General features: G+C 38.3%; 2 protein-coding genes across 2 annotated transcripts; both read left to right on the forward strand.

Moving 5' to 3' along the window:
• Positions 1-6981: 6981 nt before the first annotated feature.
• LOC308434752 (olfactory receptor 6C76-like) lies at positions 6982-7911 on the forward strand (the record flags this gene model as incomplete). Its single annotated transcript, XM_080935146.1, has 1 exon — positions 6982-7911. The coding sequence occupies one exon, from the start codon at positions 6982-6984 to the stop codon at positions 7909-7911; it is 930 nt and encodes a 309-aa protein (XP_080791272.1).
• A 2613-nt stretch (positions 7912-10524) lies between these two features.
• On the forward strand, positions 10525-14264 carry LOC308435285 (bromodomain and WD repeat-containing protein 1-like; the record flags this gene model as incomplete). Its single annotated transcript, XM_080935957.1, is given in 4 exon segments — positions 10525-10613; positions 10736-13667; positions 13669-13933; positions 13936-14264. Coding segments are annotated over 4 exon segments (3615 nt in total).
• Positions 14265-21550: the final 7286 nt, after the last annotated feature.

Consider the following 21550-nt stretch of genomic DNA (forward strand, 5'->3'; position numbering starts at 1 on the left):
TGGGGTGGGGGGAGAGAACCCTCATAGAGGCAGGGAGAAGGGACATGGGATAGGGGGTTTCTGGAGGGGTAACCAGGGAAGGGGATAACATTTGAAATGTAAATTTTAAAGATCCAATAAATAATAAATTTAATTTATACACACCAAGAAAACTTTGAATATTTCCATGTTATGTTTTGTTTTACATATACTTTATGATTATTGTAAATATTAAGATTTTAATGCATACTATCAAATCTTTAACAAATCAAGTACCGATTTAATATATTTATATAGTTTTATGCTAAAATGCTTTTAATAATCTGTACATGAATGTTTGATTTTTTAAAATAAATTTGTAAAAAAATTCTCATTAAAATGCTTGTAAACTAAATTCAAGAAAACATCAGAAAAGAATATCCACCATGATCAAGTTGGCTTCATGCCAGAAATGCAGGGATAGTTCAACATACATAAATCAATAAAGTAAACAGACACAGAGACATAAAATTATCTCCTTAGATGCAGAAAAAGGGTTTTGATAAAAAGCCAACACTTTTTTTGTGATAAAAGAAGATGGAGAGATGAAGAGTAGAACTGTAACAAAGGCAATCTACAACAATCTTACAGCCAACATCATCCTACATAAATAGAACCTCAAAATATTTTCACTAAAATCAGGAACAAGACAAGGTTATCTACTCTCTCTGTACCTACTCAATATAGTACTCTTAGTCTTAGCTAAAGGAATAATAAAATTGAAAAGGATCAAGAGGACACAAACAGAAAGTCCAAGTATCCATATATGTAGATTATTATTATTTAACAAAAGTCACCCCAAGAAAAGTCTCAACCAGTACAACTAAGTAACTGATAAACACTTTTATCAGTGTAGCAGGGCATAAATTTATACATAAAAATAAGCACCTACCCTATATACGAATGTCAAATGGATTAAAATAGAAGTCAATGAAAAAAACACCTTTTACAATAGCCTCAAAAATAAATAAAATGCCTTGTGATAACTCTAATTAAGAAAGTGGAAGACTTATATAATTAAACTTTAAGACATTGAATAAAGACATTAAATAATAAACTAGGTGATGGAAATATCTCCCATTATAATGGATCTGCAGAATTTAACTTGTGATAATTGTCATCCTGACAAAAGTAATCTAAAAATTCAGTGTAAACCCCATCAAAATACCGACAGATTTTTAACAGCAATTTAAAGTAATAATTTTCAACTTCATATGAAAACACAAAAACATAGGATAGGCAAGATAATCCTTAATGATAAAATAACTCCTGGAGGTATCACCATCTCAGATTTTAAACTGTGTTATGGAGGTGTAGCAATAAAACCATCATATCAGCATAAAAACAGACACATTGATCAATGGAATCAAATTAAAATTCAAGACAATATTTTACACACCTATGGACAAGTAAATTTTGACAAAAAAAAAAAAGCCAAAAACACACATTGGAAAAAGATAACATCTTCAACAAATGGTGTTGGTAAAATTAGATGAGTACATGTAGGAGAAGAAGATAGATCAATATCATTATCCTGCACAAAACTCAATTCTAAAAGAGTCGAGGACAACAATATAAATTCAAATATATGGAATCATATAAAGAGACAGTCACATTGAATAGGACACTGATAACATGCTGGGGGTCTTTCTTGTTTCTTCTTGAGGCAGTGGAGTGAAAAGAGCTTTGGCAGAAGGTTAAGACTTGGTCTTATGAGACTCAGAGATAAGACTTTGTCTTATGAGATTTTTCCATCCATACATGCATATATTCTCACAATTACACACTTATACATACACATCCATACTTACATAATGCTTATGGTGCAAAAGACCAAGCACCGATTCAGAAAGAACTCACTCATTCGTAATAAAAAATGAGCTCCAATGTTTATTGCATAAAGAAAGGAAAAGCTTCTACACTTTTAATGCTAAGTGAATTAAACCCAAGTTTGTAAGAAAAAAGGTTTGCTCCTTTTAATAAGACAAAGCCTGCCTTGTTATTAAGAAATAACACATTCTGTCCCATGGTAAGGAGAAGCCTGCCTGCTCTCTGTGGTTTCTCCTCTTTTCCTCTTTCCCTCATTATTCTGCTCATTGCTTTTTTGGTATTTTATGATATCTTTAGTCTCTAAGTTATTCCCCTCTTCATTCTCCTTTTTTTTTAAATGTTAGGAGTCATTTTATTGTTATTTTTGTTGTCATTGTTTTTGATCTTAAAAGTAGTGTTGGTATGGCATCCATTTTTTTCTACTGGGTCTTAGTCAAACAAAATATTGATTGATTAGTCCCACAAGTTTTCTGCATATGTTTTAAATCATTTTATTGGATATTCTCTGTATTTAAATTTCAACTGTTATCCCATTCCCCCAACCCTGCATGCATCCCCTCCCCTCACATTGCATCCATGAAGGTGCTCCCTCTCCCAATCACCCTCTCCTCCTCACTGCCTTGGCATTCCCCTACAATGGGAAAAAATGAGCGTTCACTGAACCAAAGGCCTCTTCTCCCATTGATGTCAGACAATGATATCCTCTGCTACATATAGAACTAGAGCCATGGGTCTCTACATGTGTGCTTAGTAGTTGGTGTTTTAGTTCATGGGAGTTGTAGAGGGTTTGGTAGATTGATAATGTTGTTCTTCCCATGAGGTTGCAAACCCTTTGAGCTCCTTCAGTCCTTTCCATAGCACCTTAATTGGGTTCCCTGTCTTCTATCTGATGGTTAGCTGCAAATATCTGGAGCTCTATCTGTATGACTCTGTCAGGGGCTCTGAGGAGGCATCCATATCTTGTTTCTGCCAGCAAGCACTTCTTGGCATCATCAATAGTGCTTGGGTTTGGTGGCTACATATGGGGTGGATCCTCTGGTGAGGCAGTGTCTGAATGATCTTTTCTTCAGTTTATGCTCCTCTATTTGACCTTGTATTTCCTCATGTGAATGTTTTGTTCTCCCTTCTAAGAAGTAATGAGGCATCCACATTCTTGCCTTCTTTTTTTGTGCTTTATAAGGTCTTTGAATTGTTTCCTGTGTATTCAGAGCTTTGGGGGGCTAGTATCTGCTTGTCAGTGAGTGTATCTGTGTGTGTTCTTTTGGAACTGGGTTACCTCACTCAGGATGATAGTTTCTATTTCCATCCATTTGCCTAGGAATTTCATAAAGTCAATGTTTCTAATAACTGCGTAGTACTCCATTGTGTAAATATACCACAATTTCTGTATCCATTCTTCTATTGAAAGATATCTAGGTTATTTCCAGCTTCTGGCTATTATAAATAAGGCTGTTATGAACATGGTGGAGCATTTTTCTTGCTATATGTTGGAGCAACTTTTGGATATATTTCCAGGAGTGGAATAGCTGGGACTTCAGGTAGTACTATGTACAATTTTCTGAGGAACATCCAGACTGATTTCCAAAATGGTTGTACCAGTTTGTAATCCCACCAACAGTGGAGGAGTGTTCCTCTTTGTCCACATCCTCTCCAGGATGTGCTGTCACCTGGGTTTCTGGTCTTAGTCATTCTGGCTCCTGTGAGGTGGGATCTCAGGGTTGTTTTGATATACATTTCCCTGATGACTAGGGATGTTGAGCATTTCTTTAGGTGCTTCTCAGCCATTTTGGTATTCCTAGGTTAAGACATCTTTGTTTAGCTCTACACTCCATTTTTAATATGGGTATTTGGTTCTTGAGTATAAATGCTTAAGTTCTTTGTATATGTTGGCAATTAGCCCTCTCTCAGATGTAGAGTTGCTAAAGATATCTTCCCAATTTCTTGGTTGCCTTACAGAAGCTTTTCAATCCTTTGAGGCTCTTCTTGTCTATTGTTGATCTTAGTGCACAAGCCCTTGATGTTCTGTTCAGAAAATTTCCTCCTGTGCCAATGTGTTTGAGGCAATTCCCCACTTTCTCTTCTATCAGATTCAGCATATCTGTTTTTTATGTAAAGGTCCTTGATCCACTTGGAGTTGAGCTTTGTGCCGGAAATAAGAAGAGATCAATACATATACAATTGTCACTTACCTAGCACACATTATATATAGTCAATAGATTAATTTGTTCCTCTATTTTGAATAAACTGGTTATATGTTCAATATACCTTCTAACTTTTTATAGATCTTTATATTTTACTAATTTTTGAAATTGGAAAAATTTCAATAAGTAGTTTCTATTAAAATATCCTGATAAAGAAAAGGAGCAATAATATCCACTTCATTGTATCAGAAAAGTAAGCTGGAGCTGTGGTTAAATGGAGTTTGCAGCTTTTAGTGTACATAGGTGTTAATGGAATCTTATAAACAAAAAAATTACATGTTAAGAAAATATTTTTAGTACTAATTTGTTGAGTTTAAAAATATTGTCTCTATTAGCTATTTCTTGCCTAAATTATCCAGTATGCTTCTATTATCAAAAAAAAAAAAAAAAAAAAAAAAAAAAAAAAAAAAAAAAAAAAACAATTACATGGCACTCTTCATGTCCCAGTGGATATATCCTCTTGCTATTTTGTGCTTTGTTACATGTTAATATGAAATTACTTTGCAAGTTTTTTTGTATTAAAATATTAGGTCTATGAAATAAAAACCCATGGCATTATTTCTTCAGTACTCTTTGAATTCTACATTTCTCCAACAACTGATCTTTCAAAAGATAATTTTTATAATTCACCTAATTATTCAGCTTAGAATTAGAGCATACTCATCAACAGCAACTCTCAAGAGAACTCTGCTTTGCTGGGAGAATCCCTTGTGTCTGTCTCAAGGAGTAGTTAAAAACATAAAATGGAATGCTTCTTCTGGGAAGAATATTTAGAGAAATCATTGTTCTTACAATAGTGTAAAATGTAGAATTTATACTTTCAGACCATCTTTCTTTCCAATAGTTACTGGAAGCCAAGTGGAAAATATGGTATTTGTCATATTTCATAATATCCATGGTAAGAATTTTTTTGGAATATTAGAAAACAAGAAATACCAAGTACTGGTTGTTAGGAATACAACTAAGAATTTCAAGTGATGTTATATCTCAATTTCTACACATAAGTCACATGGCTCTTCATCTCCCAAGGATGTTAATTCTTGATTTTCATTCATGTTTTCTGTCTTTTCCTCCTTTGTCGACACAAAGTTTCACATAGGGAACAAACCAAATATGCAGCTTTATTGCCTCTTAGCTGTAAGTATTGCCACAAATAGTGTAACAATGTGGCTGCCTTCTTCCTTTTTTTTTCTTTCTTCATTTTGTTCCATTTTCTTCTCTCTTCCCTATCCTCCTTCCCCATCCTTCTTGAGAGTTTTATCTACATTCAAAGATAGGTTAACTTCTGGCTCTAAATTCCTTTTCTGTTTGTCAGCTTCCCTGTTTTGGTTTACAACCTTAGGTTTATGATTAAGTCGTAAGATGCAACCAGAGAAATTTCTACTCAATATAAACAAATAATCAAGCAAACAAACAAACAAGAAAACAAAAAAGACTATTTTTGTTGTGAGATTTTTATAAATAGTGTGCACTGACTTTGGGGTGCCCACTGAAAAATTTGCTGCTCATTCAGATCAAAGGATTTCTCAACTTTCTTAAACACAATTTTTAGAATTATTACTTTGGAGGATTTGACTTTTAGCAGTTTCTACCAACCCCTGACCATATCACCTATCAGAGTTCTACTTCAGAAATTTCCTTTAGATTAATACCATAGTATGTTCCTGTTAGTATATGTAGCCCAATTTCCTCCCCTTAATTTCAGCTACACATGGTATAAGTTGGTTATGTATGAAAATCACAAAATATAAGCATAGTGAAAAGTGTGAATAATGGTTCAAAACAAAAGTGTCTGTTGGTTAAAAACCCACTGAGCATTTGGGTTTGAGCTCCTCAGCTAAGACCACTTGGCATTACACAATTGCATGTCTATGTTCTATTATGTAGTTCATTTACTCCTTTTTCCATTTTCTAGTTATTCTGTGAATTACATGCTTTTCTGGCTGTTAAAATCTTTTCCACATAGTCAAAATATTATTTAACTCAATAAAGAAACATGGTAAGTGTTTTTAAAATTTGGAGAATTTTGATTTTGTTTCCTTAGGGTTATTCAAATGTTGATTGTGATGGTTCTGACTCCCCTGCTAAACTATTCATTCTTCAGGCAATTAAGAATAGTTTTAAACATTGTCTAACATTGACAAATAGTATTTAAATGTTTGATTTACAAAAAGAATTGTATTCCTTTCTAGAAATAGTTTTCAGAATAAAATACTATTTTCAATTTAAGTATTTTATTTTATTTTTTATTGAACAACTTTATTTTAAAAACAAAGATAAATGTACAGATTTTAAGCATTTTTGCACAAAAGTATATGAATACATTTTTGTCAATACTTGTTTTTTTTTTAAAGGTTTGATAGTGTACATTAAGATCTTACTAGTTACAATGAGCATAAGGTACGTGTAAAACAAGATGTAACCTGGAATTAGTCAAAGTTTTCTTGGTGTGTAAAGATTGAACATAATGGTTTTTCATTTTTTTCTTGAACTTCATGTAGTCTGTGAGTTGTTTCTGGGGTGTGCTGAGATTTCTGGAGTTAGTATCCAATGTACTATAGCAAACACCTGTCATGGCATTATTTTAAGCTATCAATGTACTTAGAAGTATTAAATAATTACCTTGATACTAAATATATGTAGATCCAAGGCAATCACTGGGTGTGTAATTGTTTTGAGGCAGTTAATGTTCACAGTATAATTTGGTGAATGATTTAATGTTTCAGTTTCTATATTGTGATGAGTTTTGTACACTGCTCATTCAGATACAAGGGCTTCTCAACTTTCTTAAACCACAATTTTTAGAATGTATTACTTTGAGGGCTTGGCTTTTAACTACATTTAACAACAAAGAAATTTAACCACAAATATAATTCAAACTTATCCTGACTGTCTAATTCACAATTACAGACCTGGTGAAACATATGAAGAAATGAAAAATCGAACATCTGTGAGTGAGTTTATTCTTTTGGGATTAACAAATGACCCAAATCTAAACATTTTGATTTTTATATTTTTATTTCTCACTTATACTTTGAGCATTACTGGAAATCTGACCATTATTACCCTCACTCTGATAGATTCACACCTCAAGACACCCATGTACTTTTTCCTTCGCAATTTTTCTTTCTTAGAAATTGCATTTACCACAGTGTCTATTCCTCGGTTCCTTGTAAGCATTTTAACAAGGGATATGACCATCTCCTATAATTCTTGCATGGCTCAGGAGTTCTTCTTCATACTACTGGGTGCAACTGAATTTTTCCTTCTGACTGCTATGTCCTATGACCGCTATGTGGCTATCTGTAAGCCCCTGCATTATGCCACAATAATGAGCAGCAGGGTCTGCATCCAGCTCATAGCTAGCTCTTGGCTGGCTGGATTTCTCATCATCTTTCCACCAGTGATCATGGGCCTTCAACTGGATTTCTGTGACTCTAATATCATTGACCATTTCACCTGTGACTCCTCCCCATTGCTGTCCATTTCCTGCACAGACACAGCCTTCCTGGAGCTCTTTGCATTCTTCCTGGCTGTAATCACTCTCATTGTAACCTTAGCCTTAGTGATTCTGTCCTATTCGTTTATCCTCAGGACAATTCTAAGAATCCCCTCTGCTGAACAAAGGAAAAAGGCCTTCTCTACCTGTTCCTCACATATGATTGTTGTGTCCATTTCCTATGGAAGCTGTATATTCATGTATGTCAAGACTTCAGCAAAGGAAGGAGTGGCTTTGACTAAGGGCATAGCAGTACTCAACACCTCTGTTGCCCCAATGCTGAATCCTTTTATTTACACTCTTAGAAACAAACAAGTAAAAGAATCCTTTAAGACCATGATCAAAAAAATGTATCTCAAATAAAATTTAATCATAAAGAAATTCGCAGCTTCATTTTTAAAAAAAAAACATTATATGTGTTGTGTATTTACATCATTTTATTTCCCACCCACTGTTGTATTTAACTTATGTGAGTGTTTTTATATTTTCCATGTCAGCTTTACTTGACACAGTTATCATTTTAAAATTAGGACATACCTTAAAATTTTCTGGATGTGACTGATTTGTTGAGACCAAAAATGAGAATGACATTTTAAAGGACTGAATTTGTTTTCAAAGAATTTATTCTTTGAGTAACAAACAAATGTCAATCAAAGAGCAAGAAGCAACTCTGAAAAAAATATTTCTTACTGTATATGCTTTTAAATTGCTCTCTTCCCTGACCCAATGTCCCCACCTCTACTCTGTGGCTACTTCTTGGTGTATTTCCTGAGGTCTATTCATATTAAATAGAGGTCTGTGCAGTGCAATGATTAGGTGTTATGTCTTTGTTGTGTGTTCTGTCCTTTATTATCATGATGCACTGGACATAATGGATTTTTGTATCAATCTGTAAGTTACTATAAAAATTACTATGCTACTTCCATCAGTCTTCCCTACCCTGACATTTAGCATTTTGGTAATTTTTTTTTTTTTTTTTTTTTTTTTTTTTTTTTTTTTTTGTTGATTTGCTAACTTTGAGCTCACCTAAAATTTCCTTGGAAAGAGACTCTAAGCATTTATTTTCTGATCTATGGATTTCTCTAGCAGTTAAAATTAATATTTGTTTTATGTCCCAGAGAGTTCTTTAAATTCTTGGTATATTCATAATATCTTAAGTTGTTTTCTAGTATTTCTATTGTTCATTCTGTTTATAACATTGGATTTTTTTATATATTGAAGAATTCGGGGCTAAGAATGTTTGCTGTATACACTGATATGCACCACTCCAAGAAAAGTTGTTAGTAATGTGTGTGTCAAAAACCAACACCCTCAATCTGTACAATTTTCTTGCCTCTATACATTCTCAAGGTAAACTGCAGAAATTTTAATTTAAATTTATGTTAATGATAAACAAGTGAAAATAGGTTATAAATCACTCCAGACAACTTTATTGAGGAACAGATTCAATGCCAACTGATGAGGAAAGAGGTAAGAGACATTGGAAAGTGGTAAATGCTGTATAAGAAAAATAATTACAGTATATGAAAGGAGTGCTAAGGGCAACAAAAACTGAGTACTCTGTTCTAATATTTCACACTCATTTTAAAGTTCCATTATATTATATTATATTTATTATATAGTTTAATTTTTTACATTCAAATGCATTTTATAGTTTTCTTGATATTTTTTAATTTGCCCTGGGCATATACTCAAAAGATACTCTACCATGCCACAAAGATATGTATGTGCTCCACTATGTTTATAGCAGTCTTATTCATAATAGCCAGAAGCTGGAAACAACCCAGATGTCCACCAATTGAAGAATATGTGCTACAGAAATGTGGTGCATACATAGAGTAGATTGCTATTAAAAACAAGGACAACTTGAATTTTGCAAGCAAATGGGTGGAACTAGAAAATATCATGCTGAGTGAGATTACCCAGACCTAAAAAGACATGCATGACAGAATCATAGCATGGCTGTCCTCTACCAGAAGCTGAATGTGACAGATGAAGATATTTATGGCCAACCATTAGAAAGAAGTCAGGGACTCCTATAGAAAATTTGGGGGAAGAATTCAAAGAACTGAAGAAGACAACTCAATAAAAGGATCAACAGTGTCAACTAACCTGAACTCCTGGGAGCTACCAGAGACTAAGCCACCAGCCAAAGAGACATGGGCTGGTCTCTAGCCCCTGGCACACATATATCAAAGTACTGCCTTGTCTGGCCTCAGTGGGAGAGGATGTGTGTAATCCTGTAGAGACTTGATTCCCCAGAGCAAGGGGGATGCCCAGGAGGATGAGGTGAGGTTGGGGTTGGGGAGAACATCCTCTCAGAGGCAAAGGAGAGGGGTAAAAAATTCTGGAAGGGGAACCAGGAGAGGGGACAACATTTGGAATGTAAATAAATAAAATAATTTCAAAAAGTTTATGCAATTTTAATGAAATTTCCAATGACATTCTCATACAAATAGAAAACAATATTAAATTCACACAAAACACAAAATAACTACATAGCCATAGAAATTCTGAGCAAAAATAACATTTACATAGGTATTCCCAAACCTAATTCCAAATTCCATTACAAAATCATCTTACCAAGATTGGAGTATTAGTGACACAAAACAGAAATGTATGTTCATATAGGTTCTCTATTAGAATAGAGAATCAGAAATTAAAGTTAGAAATATAATAAATAAATGCATCTGTATCCATTTGAGTTTTGACAAAGTGATAAAAATATAATAGAGAAAAGACGATATCTTCAACAAATGGTTCTGGGAGAACTAGATATTCACATGGGAAAAATGAAGCTAGCTTTCTATGCCTAAGACTGTAGAAAGATCAATTCAAGATTAATAAAAGTCCTCAATATAAGACCTGATACTGGCAGACGCCATTATCCTGTGCTTCTCCGCTGCACGGACGTCGCCGTCGTGCTCGTCTCTCACTCGATTGCGGCCTATTGGTGGATCCATTTAATTCAAGAAAATGGAGACCGAACAGCCAGAAGAAACCTTCCCCAATACCGAAACCAATGGTGAATTTGGTAAACGCCCTGCAGAAGATATGGAAGAGGAGCAAGCCTTTAAAAGATCCAGAAATACTGATGAGATGGTTGAATTGCGCATTTTGCTTCAGAGCAAGAGTGCTGGAGCAGTGATTGGAAAAGGAGGCAAGAACATTAAGGCTCTTCGTACAGACGTGACAGATTTCGATCTATAATTGATGATGCTTGGTGGTTTGGAACTGTGTTGAGTCAAGAGCCTTATCAACCACAGTATCCTGACAGTCATTTCCAGTGTTACATTGTTAGGTGGGACAACACTGAGATTGAAAAGCTTAGCCCATGGGACATGGAACCGATTCCTGACAATGTTGATCCTCCAGAAGAATTGGGAGCAAGTATCTCTGTCACTTCAGATGAGCTAGAGAAACTGCTCTACAAACCACAAGATGGTGAATGGGGCCAGAGGCCAAGAGATGAGGAGTGTGAGCGAATCATCAGTGGCATAGACCAGCTCTTAAACCTTGATATAGCAGCAGCTTTTGCAGGCCCAGTGGATCTGTGTACATATCCAAAGTACTGCACAGTAGTGGCTTACCCAACTGATCTCTATACAATTCGGATGAGGCTTGTTAATCGATTTTACAGGCGGTTATCTGCGTTAATTTGGGAAGTCCGATATATAGAGCATAATGCAAAAACGTTTAATGAACCTGAGAGTGTAATTGCAAGATCAGCTAAAAAAATAACCAACCAGATTCTGAAGTTTATTAAGAATCAAGACTGTACAAATATCTCGGAGCTGAGTAACACATCCGACAGTGAGGACAGTGCTGATGATTTGGACGATAGTGATCTTCCTAAAACGTCTTCTGGAAGGAGGAGGGTCCACAACTGGAAAAGCAGGAGTAGAGCTAGCGGCCATATTGAGAGCGACTGGAGGAGGCAGTGCAAGGCTCTGCTTACCCTCATCTTCCAGTGTGAGGACTCGGAGCCCTTCAGACAGCCGGTGGACTTGGTGGAGTACCCAGATTACCGAGATATTATAGACACTCCAATGAATTTTGGAACAGTAAGGGAAACTCTAGAAGCCGGGAATTATGATAGCCCTGTGGAGTTTTGCAAAGACATCCGGTTGATATTTAGCAATGCAAAGGCATATACACCTAACAAAAGATCAAAGATTTATAGTATGACCTTGAGGTTGTCTGCTTTGTTTGAAGAAAAAATGAAGAAAATCTCTTTTGATTTTAAAATTGGTCAAAAATTTAAGGAGAAACTCCGTCGAAGCCAAAGATTCAAACAACGACAGAAGTGTAATGGCGCTGTTCCAGCTGACCGGAGCACGAGAAATGCCAAACAGAAGCAGTTCAAATCTCAGACAAAAGTAATTCCACAGTTGATGTGTCCTCCTTCTCAGTCTACCTCAAGTAAGGTACCATTGTCTGCAGCCCGCAAGACAGGTGCTGGCGTCTCTTCAGGCTTTACCTCTGGGGACTCTTCAGATTCTGCAGGATCGCTAGAAAGAGTGAGAAGACACAGACCTGAAACACTCAGAAGTGGCTCTGGGCTGTTTGGAAGTGAAATGGAAGATTTCTTAGCTACCTCTTCATCTTCTTCAGCTTCAGATAGTTCAGAGGAAAGCAAAGCGAGTTCTGGAGCTCGAGAGTGCCCTTTGCGCAGCGGTGTGTTGAGAAGCAGCAGCCTCAGGGTGACCAGAACAAGAGCTGCCCAGAGAAAAGCTGGTTCTGTTTCTTTAGAAAATGGATGTGGCAGGAAAGCCACTCGGAAGAGAGTCTACTTAAGTGATTCTGATAACAATTCAGTGGCAACAGATGAAAATGTGAAAAATAAGGCTAGAAGCAGCCGGAAAGTTCTCCGGAAGTGTGCTGCTGTTGCTGCCAGCAAGATAAAGCTGATGAGTGACGCAGAAGAGTTGAGCTCGGAGAGCCCCTGCTCCGGGCGGAAGTTGCCACATCGCAATGCATCGGCTGTGGCCAGGAAAAAGCTGCTCCACAACTCTGATGATCAGAGCCTTAAGTCAGAGACTGAAGAACTGAGAGACCAGAGCCAGGCACTGTTGATGTCCAGTCCTCATGCTGTCCAGAACAGCATTAGTGACTCGGAGTCAGACAGTGACTTGCAAGCAGCCCGGAAGACCTGGCATGCTAATGGCTGCACATCCCACACTGCAGCAGCATGCAAAACCAAATCCCGTCCAATAGAGTCTTCTGAGGAAGACTCCAGATATCATGGATTGGATCATGGGCCCAGCAGCACTGCTGACCCTTCAACATCTGAGCAGAAGCTTAGGGCAGATAGCATCTCTGAGGAAGCAGACTCTGAACCAGGAAGCAGTGCATTATGCAAGAATACACATTTGCTTAAGAAAGCCAAGATCCTGAGCGATTCAGAAGACTGTAAGGAAAAATGTGGAGAGAGGAGAGGTCCCAAAGTAGAAGGAAGCACAGTTTCTGAAGCCTTGAGGGAAGCCCTTCTTGTCCCCCAGTGTTTCTCACATGGATCTGAGACGGATGTAGATTCCAACGAAAGTGCAGTAAGAGAGAACTCACACAGCAATGTGAACGACTCTATATCACAAGAGAATGAACAAAGAAAGAGAGTTTCCCGGAAAAGGTTCTGTTCCAGTGACTCAGAAAGTGATCTACAGGTAACCCAGAAGTCATCTAAAGACAAAAGCAGTCCCTTGAGGATTACTGGAAGCGCTGATATGGTAACGGATAAAATGAAGCTCACAGGTGATGGAGAAGGTGTCAGCTCAGAAAGTGTGTGCACTAGAAGCAAAAGGAGAAGGAAAAAATCCTTTCGAAATGCTCGTACCACAAAGACGGTGCTGAGCAGTGAGGAGAAACACGCACCTTGTGAAATGCCAGAGGAACAGCCTGCCTGCAGGAGTAAGCTCTCTGAGCATGAGCACCCAGGCAGTGCGGAAAATGCCAGTCAGGCTGCAAGTGCAGACTTGGGTTCTGAAGGGGCTTCCGGTTTTGAGCAAACAAAAAACATACAGAAGAGGCAGACCGCTGGTGTCTGCATAAGGCCAGCTCCTCAAACCCACAGCACCTCTGCTGGGCCTTCTCACGAAGATCCCAAAAGCCACACCCTGGATAGTGAGTGAGATTAACTTGTCTTCTGAGTCAGTTTTGGCCCAGAAAGTTACTGTAGAGAATAACTTTGAAGAAGAACTGAACTATGGGTTAAGAAGGTGGAACGGTAGAAGACTCAGGACGTACGGTAAAGCCCCGCTCAGTAGGACAGCACCAGTTACTCCCAGTCTTCAGGCCTCAGCAGAGATTGGGGTGAAGAGGAGGAGAGGGCATCCTGAGGTAGATGGTGAGGACATGCCTGGACAAACGGGGAGTTCAGCATGTGGACCAGAGAATCTGATGTAGACTGTACCGAAAATACAAAAGCCCAAAGGAAGAAGAAAAGGAAAGGGAAAGCAAGAGTGCTTAGCAAAGGTAAACCCTCCACATCCAACCCACCTAAGCCTGCAAGACATCAAAGACAGAGTAAATGTCCTAGGTTAGATGTGGACGACAATGACTGGGAGGACTTGGACTATGCAAAAGCTAAGAGAGTTGTTCGGCGCTCAAAAATAAAAACAAAAAATCAGGGTAGGAGAACGGTGAGATACCATGATGGGGAAGACGATAGAAGCATAGAGAGCTCATTAGAGCTCACTGACTGCACCTTACGACCTTGAGAGCCAGTGTGCTCAGTAGACTGACTGGAATGTAATGTACTGTGAAAGCTGGCTTACAATTCAGGGAATATATTTATATTTTTCTATGGAAAAAAAAAAAGACCTGATACTTTAAGCTTTTAGAGGAAAACATGCACAAAGAACTTCAAGATATGAAAATAGGCAAAGACTTTGAGTAAAGACAGGATGCTAATAACTCAAGCACTAAAACTAAACTTGACAGATGGGATTGGATAAAGTTCCTTCCTGCACAAAGAAAGAAACCTATTGAGGGAATAACCTAGAGTAGGAGAAAACCTTTATTGGATATATACCTAATAGAAGATTTATATCTGAATATATAAAAAATTTTAAAGATCAGCACCAAAACCTCAACAACCCAATGAGGTAATAAAATGAATAGATATTTATCAAAATATAAAGTATAAATGGATAATAAGATATAAAAATGTCAACATTCTTATCTATGAGGTAAATATAACTTAAAATTACATTGTTATTCTAATCCCATTCAAAATGGCTATCATTGCAAACACAACTGACACATGTTGGTGAAGATGTGAAAAAAAGGAATGGCAGAAATGTACAACTACTATTGAAATCAGTATAAGGTTCCTCAAAAAAATCTAAAATTAGAACTTTTATATAATTATTATAATTTGGATGTTATCCAAAGATTCCAAATCAACTTAGCACAAAGATATTTGTGCATACATTCAGTTATCAATGGCCAAGTCAAGGTTTCAAACAAAATCAATACTAAATTAATAAATCAAAATCAAAGAGTGAATTTAAATTGTTTGTATGAAAATAGACACAACTTGAGATAATCATAATGAGCAAAGCAAGTCAGATTCCGAAGACAAATAATGTGTTTTTTCTTATTTGTAGATATTATATTTTAGATAAATACATTAACTCATTTATATATGGCACAGAAGCAGAATTAAGACAGGGAAAATGAAGGGAACTAACAAAACACGGGAAAGAGAGAAATAGAAAAAGTTAATATGGTAGAAGTACATGATGTACTGTTATAAAAATGTCCTTATGAAACCCACTTATTCTCTTTGCTTTTGGCAGCTGTGAGCATAAGCAATTGGGGCCAGAGCAGGGTTCACTGACTTACAGGTTACAAGCCAACACTGAGGTAAGGCAGAACAGGAGCTCAAAGATAGATTCTGGAATCAGAACCTGAAGCAAGATCATGAAGCAGTCTGCTTGCTGGTTTGTTTCCCATAGCTTGCTCAGTTTCCTTCTGATAGTAATCAAGCCCACCTGTTTACGGAGAGTACTGCCCATAATGGGGTGGATCATGCTTCATCAATCAGCAAGTACAAAAATGCCTCAACAGCTAACCATGGAACTGACCATGGGGACCCCAATGAAGAAGCTAGAGAAAGTAGTGAAGAAGCTGAAAATGTTTAAAACCTCATGGGAAGAACAACATTATCAACTGAACAAAGCCTCCAGAACTCCCATGGACATACACACCAACCACTGAGCACACATGGAGTGACCCATGGTTCCAGTTGCATATGTAGCAGAGAATAGCATTGTTTGACATCAATGGGAGAAGAGGTCTTTGGTCCAGTGAAGGTGTGTTTTCCCAGTGTAGGGAAATGCCAAGGCCCTGAGGTGGAGAGGGTGTCTGGGAGAGGGAGCACCTTTATGGAATCAAGTGAAGGATAAGGAAGGATGGGAGTGGGAGGGAGGGATAACATTTGAAATGTAAATACAGAGAATATCAAATAAAATAAAATAAAGAAATTCTCATGAGCCAATTCAATAGATATAATTTCTCACTTGAGGTCCCCTCTTTAAGGTATGTCAAGTTGACAACTTAAGTTATTCATGACTTCATCATTATGTAAAATGAACATAGGTAATGAATAAACTTACAAAATGATGAATGTGGTTGGGAAGTGGCTTGGTGTTAAGAGCAATTTCTTTTCATCTAGAGGGTCCATTTATTTGTAACTTTAATCCAGCTGGCCTGCACCATTTTCTGGCTTTCATGGGCACTGCATGTATAAGGCATATATGCTCATAAAAACATGCATGTATACATAAGTCCAAACAAATATCTAAAATAAAAAGATAATTGTAGTTTGGCTCCTTTTGAGTAGGTTTTAATCACTGGATCATCTCATTGAGTCACATGATCAATTATATAATTTAAAAGAATTTTGAAACCTTGTAACACTATGTCTTAGTCAGGGTTTCGATTCCTGCACAAAACATCATGACCAAGAAGCAAGTTGGGGAGGAAAGGGTTTCTTCAGCTTACACTTCCACATTGCTGTTCATCACCAAAGGAAGTCAGGAATGGAACAAAAGCAGATCAGGAAGCAGGAGCTGATGCAGAGACCATGATGTTGCTTACTGGCATGCTTCCCCTGGCTTGCTCAGCCTGCTTTCTTATAGAACCCAGAACCACCAGCCCAGGGATGGCCCCACCCACAATGGGCTGGGCCTTCCAACCTTGATCACTAGTTGAGAAAATGCCTTACAGCTGGATCTAATGAAGGCATTTTCTCATCTGAGGTTCCTTTCTCTGTGATAACACCAGATTGTGTCAGGTTGACACAAAAACTGCCAGTACACACTATCATGTTCTCTGAAATTGAAAAGTAAAGATTTTCTAGTTTTGTTGAGTATAGGCTTTTGTAGTAGGATCTGATGATTTCTTGAATTTTCTCAGTTTCAGTTGTTATGTCTCCACTTTCATTTCTGATTTTCTTAATTTGGATACTTTCTCTTTGCCCTCTAGTTAGTCTGACAGAGGTCTAATATCCAATATATACAAAGAACTTAAGAAGTTAGACTCCAGAAAATCAAATAATCCTATTAAAAATGGGATACAGAGCTAAACAAAAAGTTCTCAGTTGAGGAATATCAAATGCCTGAGAAGCATTTAAGGAAGTGTGGAAGTCCCTAGTCATCAGGGAAATGCAAATCAAAACAACCCTGAGATTCCACCTCACACCAGTCAGAATGGCTAAAATCAAAAACTCAGATGACAGCAGATGCTGGCAAGGATGCAGGGAAAGAGGAACACTCCTCCACTGGTCGTTGGGTTGTAAGCTGGTACAACCACTCTGGAAATCAGTCTGGCGATCCACAGAAAATTAGACATAGTCCTACCTAAGGACCCAGTTATTCCACTTCTGGTCATATATTCCAGAGATTCTCCAACATACAATAAGGACACATGCACCACAATGTTCATAGCAGCCTTATTTATAATAGCCAAAATCTGGAAAGAACCCAGATGTCCTTCAGTAGATGAATGGATACAAAAATTGTGCTATATTTACACAATGGAGTAATACTCATCTATTAGAAACAATGACTTTATGAAATTCCTAGGAAAATGGATGCATCTAGAGAATATCATCCTGAGTGAGATAACCCAGTCACAAAAGAACAGACATTATATGCAGTCACTGATAATTGGATACTAACCCCAGAAAGCTCTGAATACCTCAGAAACAACTCACAGGCCATATGAAGCTCAAGAAAAACAAAGGTCAAAAAGTGAAAGCCTCAGTCCTTCTTAGGAAAAAAAAATAAGTGTATAGCACCCTCTCAGAGTTTGGTACACCTAGACCTTAAATCATTAATAACCCAAGAGCTAGGAATATAGCCTTGTGGCAATTTTTGCTATTCAAAGATCATTACGTTTAATCTATACACTCCAAGAAAACCCTGACTGTTTCCATGTTACATTCTGTTCTGCATGTACTTTATGCTTATGGTAACGAGTGGGATTTCAATGCATACTATCAAACCACTAAAAGAATTAAGTACTGACAAAAATATATTCATATAGTGTTATGCCAAAATGCTTTTAAAAATCTCTACATGTATATCTCTTTTTAAAATAAAGTCATAAGAAAATAAAGATTGACCAGAAACAGGTGGAGATGAGGGATGTTTGATGGAGGAACAATCAGATCAGAGTGCAGTGTGTATATATATATATATATATATATATATATATATATATATATATATATATATATATATATGTAGATATGTGGGGAGCTGAATGCGGACGCCATTACAAGATGGCGCTGGCTCCCTCACGACTTGAGGTAAGCAACTCCATATATAGTAATGTTCCTGTCAGCTAAGGTGCTGCACCCTGCGCATGCGCAGTACATAACCTCTGGTGTCAGCAGACTGGTAACAACCAATCATGGCAAGCCCCGTATGTCCCTGTATAAGCAGACAGCTAGGGTAGTTCAGGGCCTCTCGCTTCCTGCTCTCCCCTTCAATCAAGAGGCTCCCATAAAGCGTGATCTGAGAAGAATCCTCTGGTGGTGGTCGTCTTTCCTCGCTGGTCGAGGAGCGCGCCACATCTAGTGCTGGAAACCGGGACCGCATGAGGGGCCAAAGAAAATCCAGAACTCAACACGCGGGAGCTGCGACATCGGTAAATCAAGTTTTCCTAGGTATGTTGCTTGCGGGTTCCGACCCCCTGGTTCTCTGCTGTGTTTGTGATTTGGGTGATTGTTGTCCTTGCCTGCTGCTTTTGGTTGCAGTGTAGGGAAGGATGGAGAGTGTTAACCAGGTACCAGGATAGTTTGTCAGAGACCTCAAAAGCTAAATTAAAGGGGGAAAACTTGGGTAGGCCTAAGAAAAAAGGAAAACAAAGACAAAAACTTAAAAGTAGTGCCTGCAGGTGAAAAAGAAAACTGAAAGGCAGAAAGACCGCTGAGAGAGGAGACGATTGTGCCCCGGGAAAGGAAGTACAAGTTTCCCAGAGAGGATACTTTGTATCCGCTAAAAGAGCTAAAAGCTTTAGAGCTGACAGAAGAGGAGTTAAAGGATGAATTGTTTGAGTCTGAGGAGGAAGATTTAGAGGAGGAGGCAGCGGAATTTGAGGCGGAGCGATTTCAGCTTGGGCTGAGAACTTCTATAGCGAAAGCGGAAGCTCTTAAAGCAGCAGCCATCTCTGCTCTTCTGCTTTATCCAGAGAGGAAGTGCAAGTTCTTTTGTTCACCAGAGACACACCATGCCATCAGGCAAATGTTTCCAGTGTTCGAGGATGATAACCACCTCGAACATAAGCAAGTTAAAGAGTTGGCAGAGTCAGTCCAAACTTATAGAGTCACTGCTAATTATACAAAAAACCTGGATAGGCTGATGCCACCTGGATTACCAGTCACTGGCCTATTTCCCAGCCAAGGAGTAATTTGTCTATTCCAGCCCAACCTAAGTGGTCACCCTTCTGTACAGGAAGAAGAGATTCAGCCCTGCCTCCTTGGACTGCCTGTCAATCTCGGAGAGTACATTGGGCAGTTAAGGGCCTCTTTATCTTTTCTCCTAATATAAGAACTGTTTATAATAATACCTTAGAAATTTGATCTGGTTCAAAAACAGATATATTGTGGCAGGTTGCCCAGCTGGGCTGCCAATGGAAGTTCTCAGGATTATGTGTGACCAATATTCAGTATAAAAATTTTACTAAAGCTGCAAATTATTCTAAACAATTATCTCAGTATCTTTTACATGTGTCCATTGATACCTGTTCAGGAGTCATTTTTGCTTCTCCTTTATTGGGAGAAAAGGCTTCTCATGTTATTACTCATTGTCTTGAAGCATGGAGTGCATGGGGCATACCTAAAGTGTTAAAAACAGATAATGGTCCTGCCAATACTTCAGCAAAATTCAAGCAATTTTGCCATCGCATGGGAGTTTCACTCCTGACATGATTGCCCTATAAACCTCAAGGCCAAGGCATTGTTAAAAGGGCCAATAGAAATCCTAAAGAATGTTTACAAAAACAAAAAGGGGTATAGCAGAAGGAGCTACCCCTCAGGAAAGAGTCTCTCTTGCACTCTACCCTTAATTTTTTGCATCTAAATGATAGAAAATCAGCCACAGACAGGCATGCCTCTGAGGGACAACCAGATTAGGAGAGGCTAGTTATGTGGAAAGATGTGCTGGATAATAAATGATATAGACTGGATCTGGTTATATCGAGATCCAGGGGAGCTGTTTGTGTTTTCCCCCAGGGAAAGGAAACACCTCATTGGGTCCCAGCCCAGCTGACGCACCCCGTCAAGAATGAGTCGACCTCGGTGGAAGATGTACAGGTGCTAAATTTCACTGAGGCCTGCTAGACCCTGAAAAATCCTGTGGTCAAGACTAAAAATTAAACTGCCACTCCCGAAATTGGTCCGAAAATTTCGATGCCAACCTTGACGAACTAAGAAGAGCAGTGACTGCCATCAATGCTACTCGAGTAGATCCTGAATTTGCTGAGGGACTTACCTCTTGGTTCTCCTCTGCTGTGTCCTACTTTAAAGAATGGGTGCGGGGGGTTGTTTATAGCTTGCTGTCTGGGAGGTTGCATACTTTGTCTATGGTTGGTGTGCCGGCTGCATGCCCAGACTCAGTGAGATAAGGTTGCTATTACCCAGGCATTCGCTGCATTGGAGGATTGTGCCTCACCCCAAATTTGGCTCTCAGCCTTAAAGAGCACTTAAGTTAGGTTGCACATGTGGCCTTTGCACCCCCACGAGACCACCTTGTCTCATTGCACTGGGGAAGGCGCGTGTAAAACCCTGTCTTTGGTGTAGCCTTTGCACCTCCCTGGGCTAGTTCCCATTGCACGGGAGAAGGTGCGCCTTGGACACGGGCTCCTTCGAGCAGTCCACACATCATGAGGTGGGGACTTGTACGGGAGTAAGTCCGATGTTGCTTGTGCTCAAGTTAAAACAGAAGGGGGAACTGTGGGGAGCCAAATGCAGATGCCATTACAAGATAGCGCTGGCTCCCTCACGACTTTAGGTAAACAACTCCATATATAGTAATGTTCCTGTCAGCTAAGGTGCTGCACCCTGCGCATACGCAGTACATAACCTATCTCCGGCCAATCCCAAGACCTCTGGTGTCAGCAGACTGGTAACAACCAATCATGGCAAGCCCGTATGCGCTTCTCCCTATATAAGCGGATAGCTAGGGTAGTTCAGGGCCTCTGGCTTTCTGCTCTCCCCTTCCATCAAGAGGCTCCCATAAAGCATGATCTGAGAAGAATCCTATGGTGGTGGTCGTCTTTCCTTGCTGGTAGAGGGGGGTGCCACATATATATATATATATATATATATATATATATATATATATATATATACATATATAGAGATAGATAGATAGATATAGATATACCACAATGAAGTCTGCCTTTTGTGCTAACTAAAAATAATAATAAAAGTGGCAGTCCACTCACACCAAAATTACATGTATATATTCTCTGTGGAGGCAACAGAGCAGAA

This window comes from Micromys minutus (genome assembly GCF_963924665.1).
Source record: "Micromys minutus genome assembly, chromosome: 22".
NCBI lineage: Eukaryota > Metazoa > Chordata > Mammalia > Rodentia > Muridae > Micromys > Micromys minutus.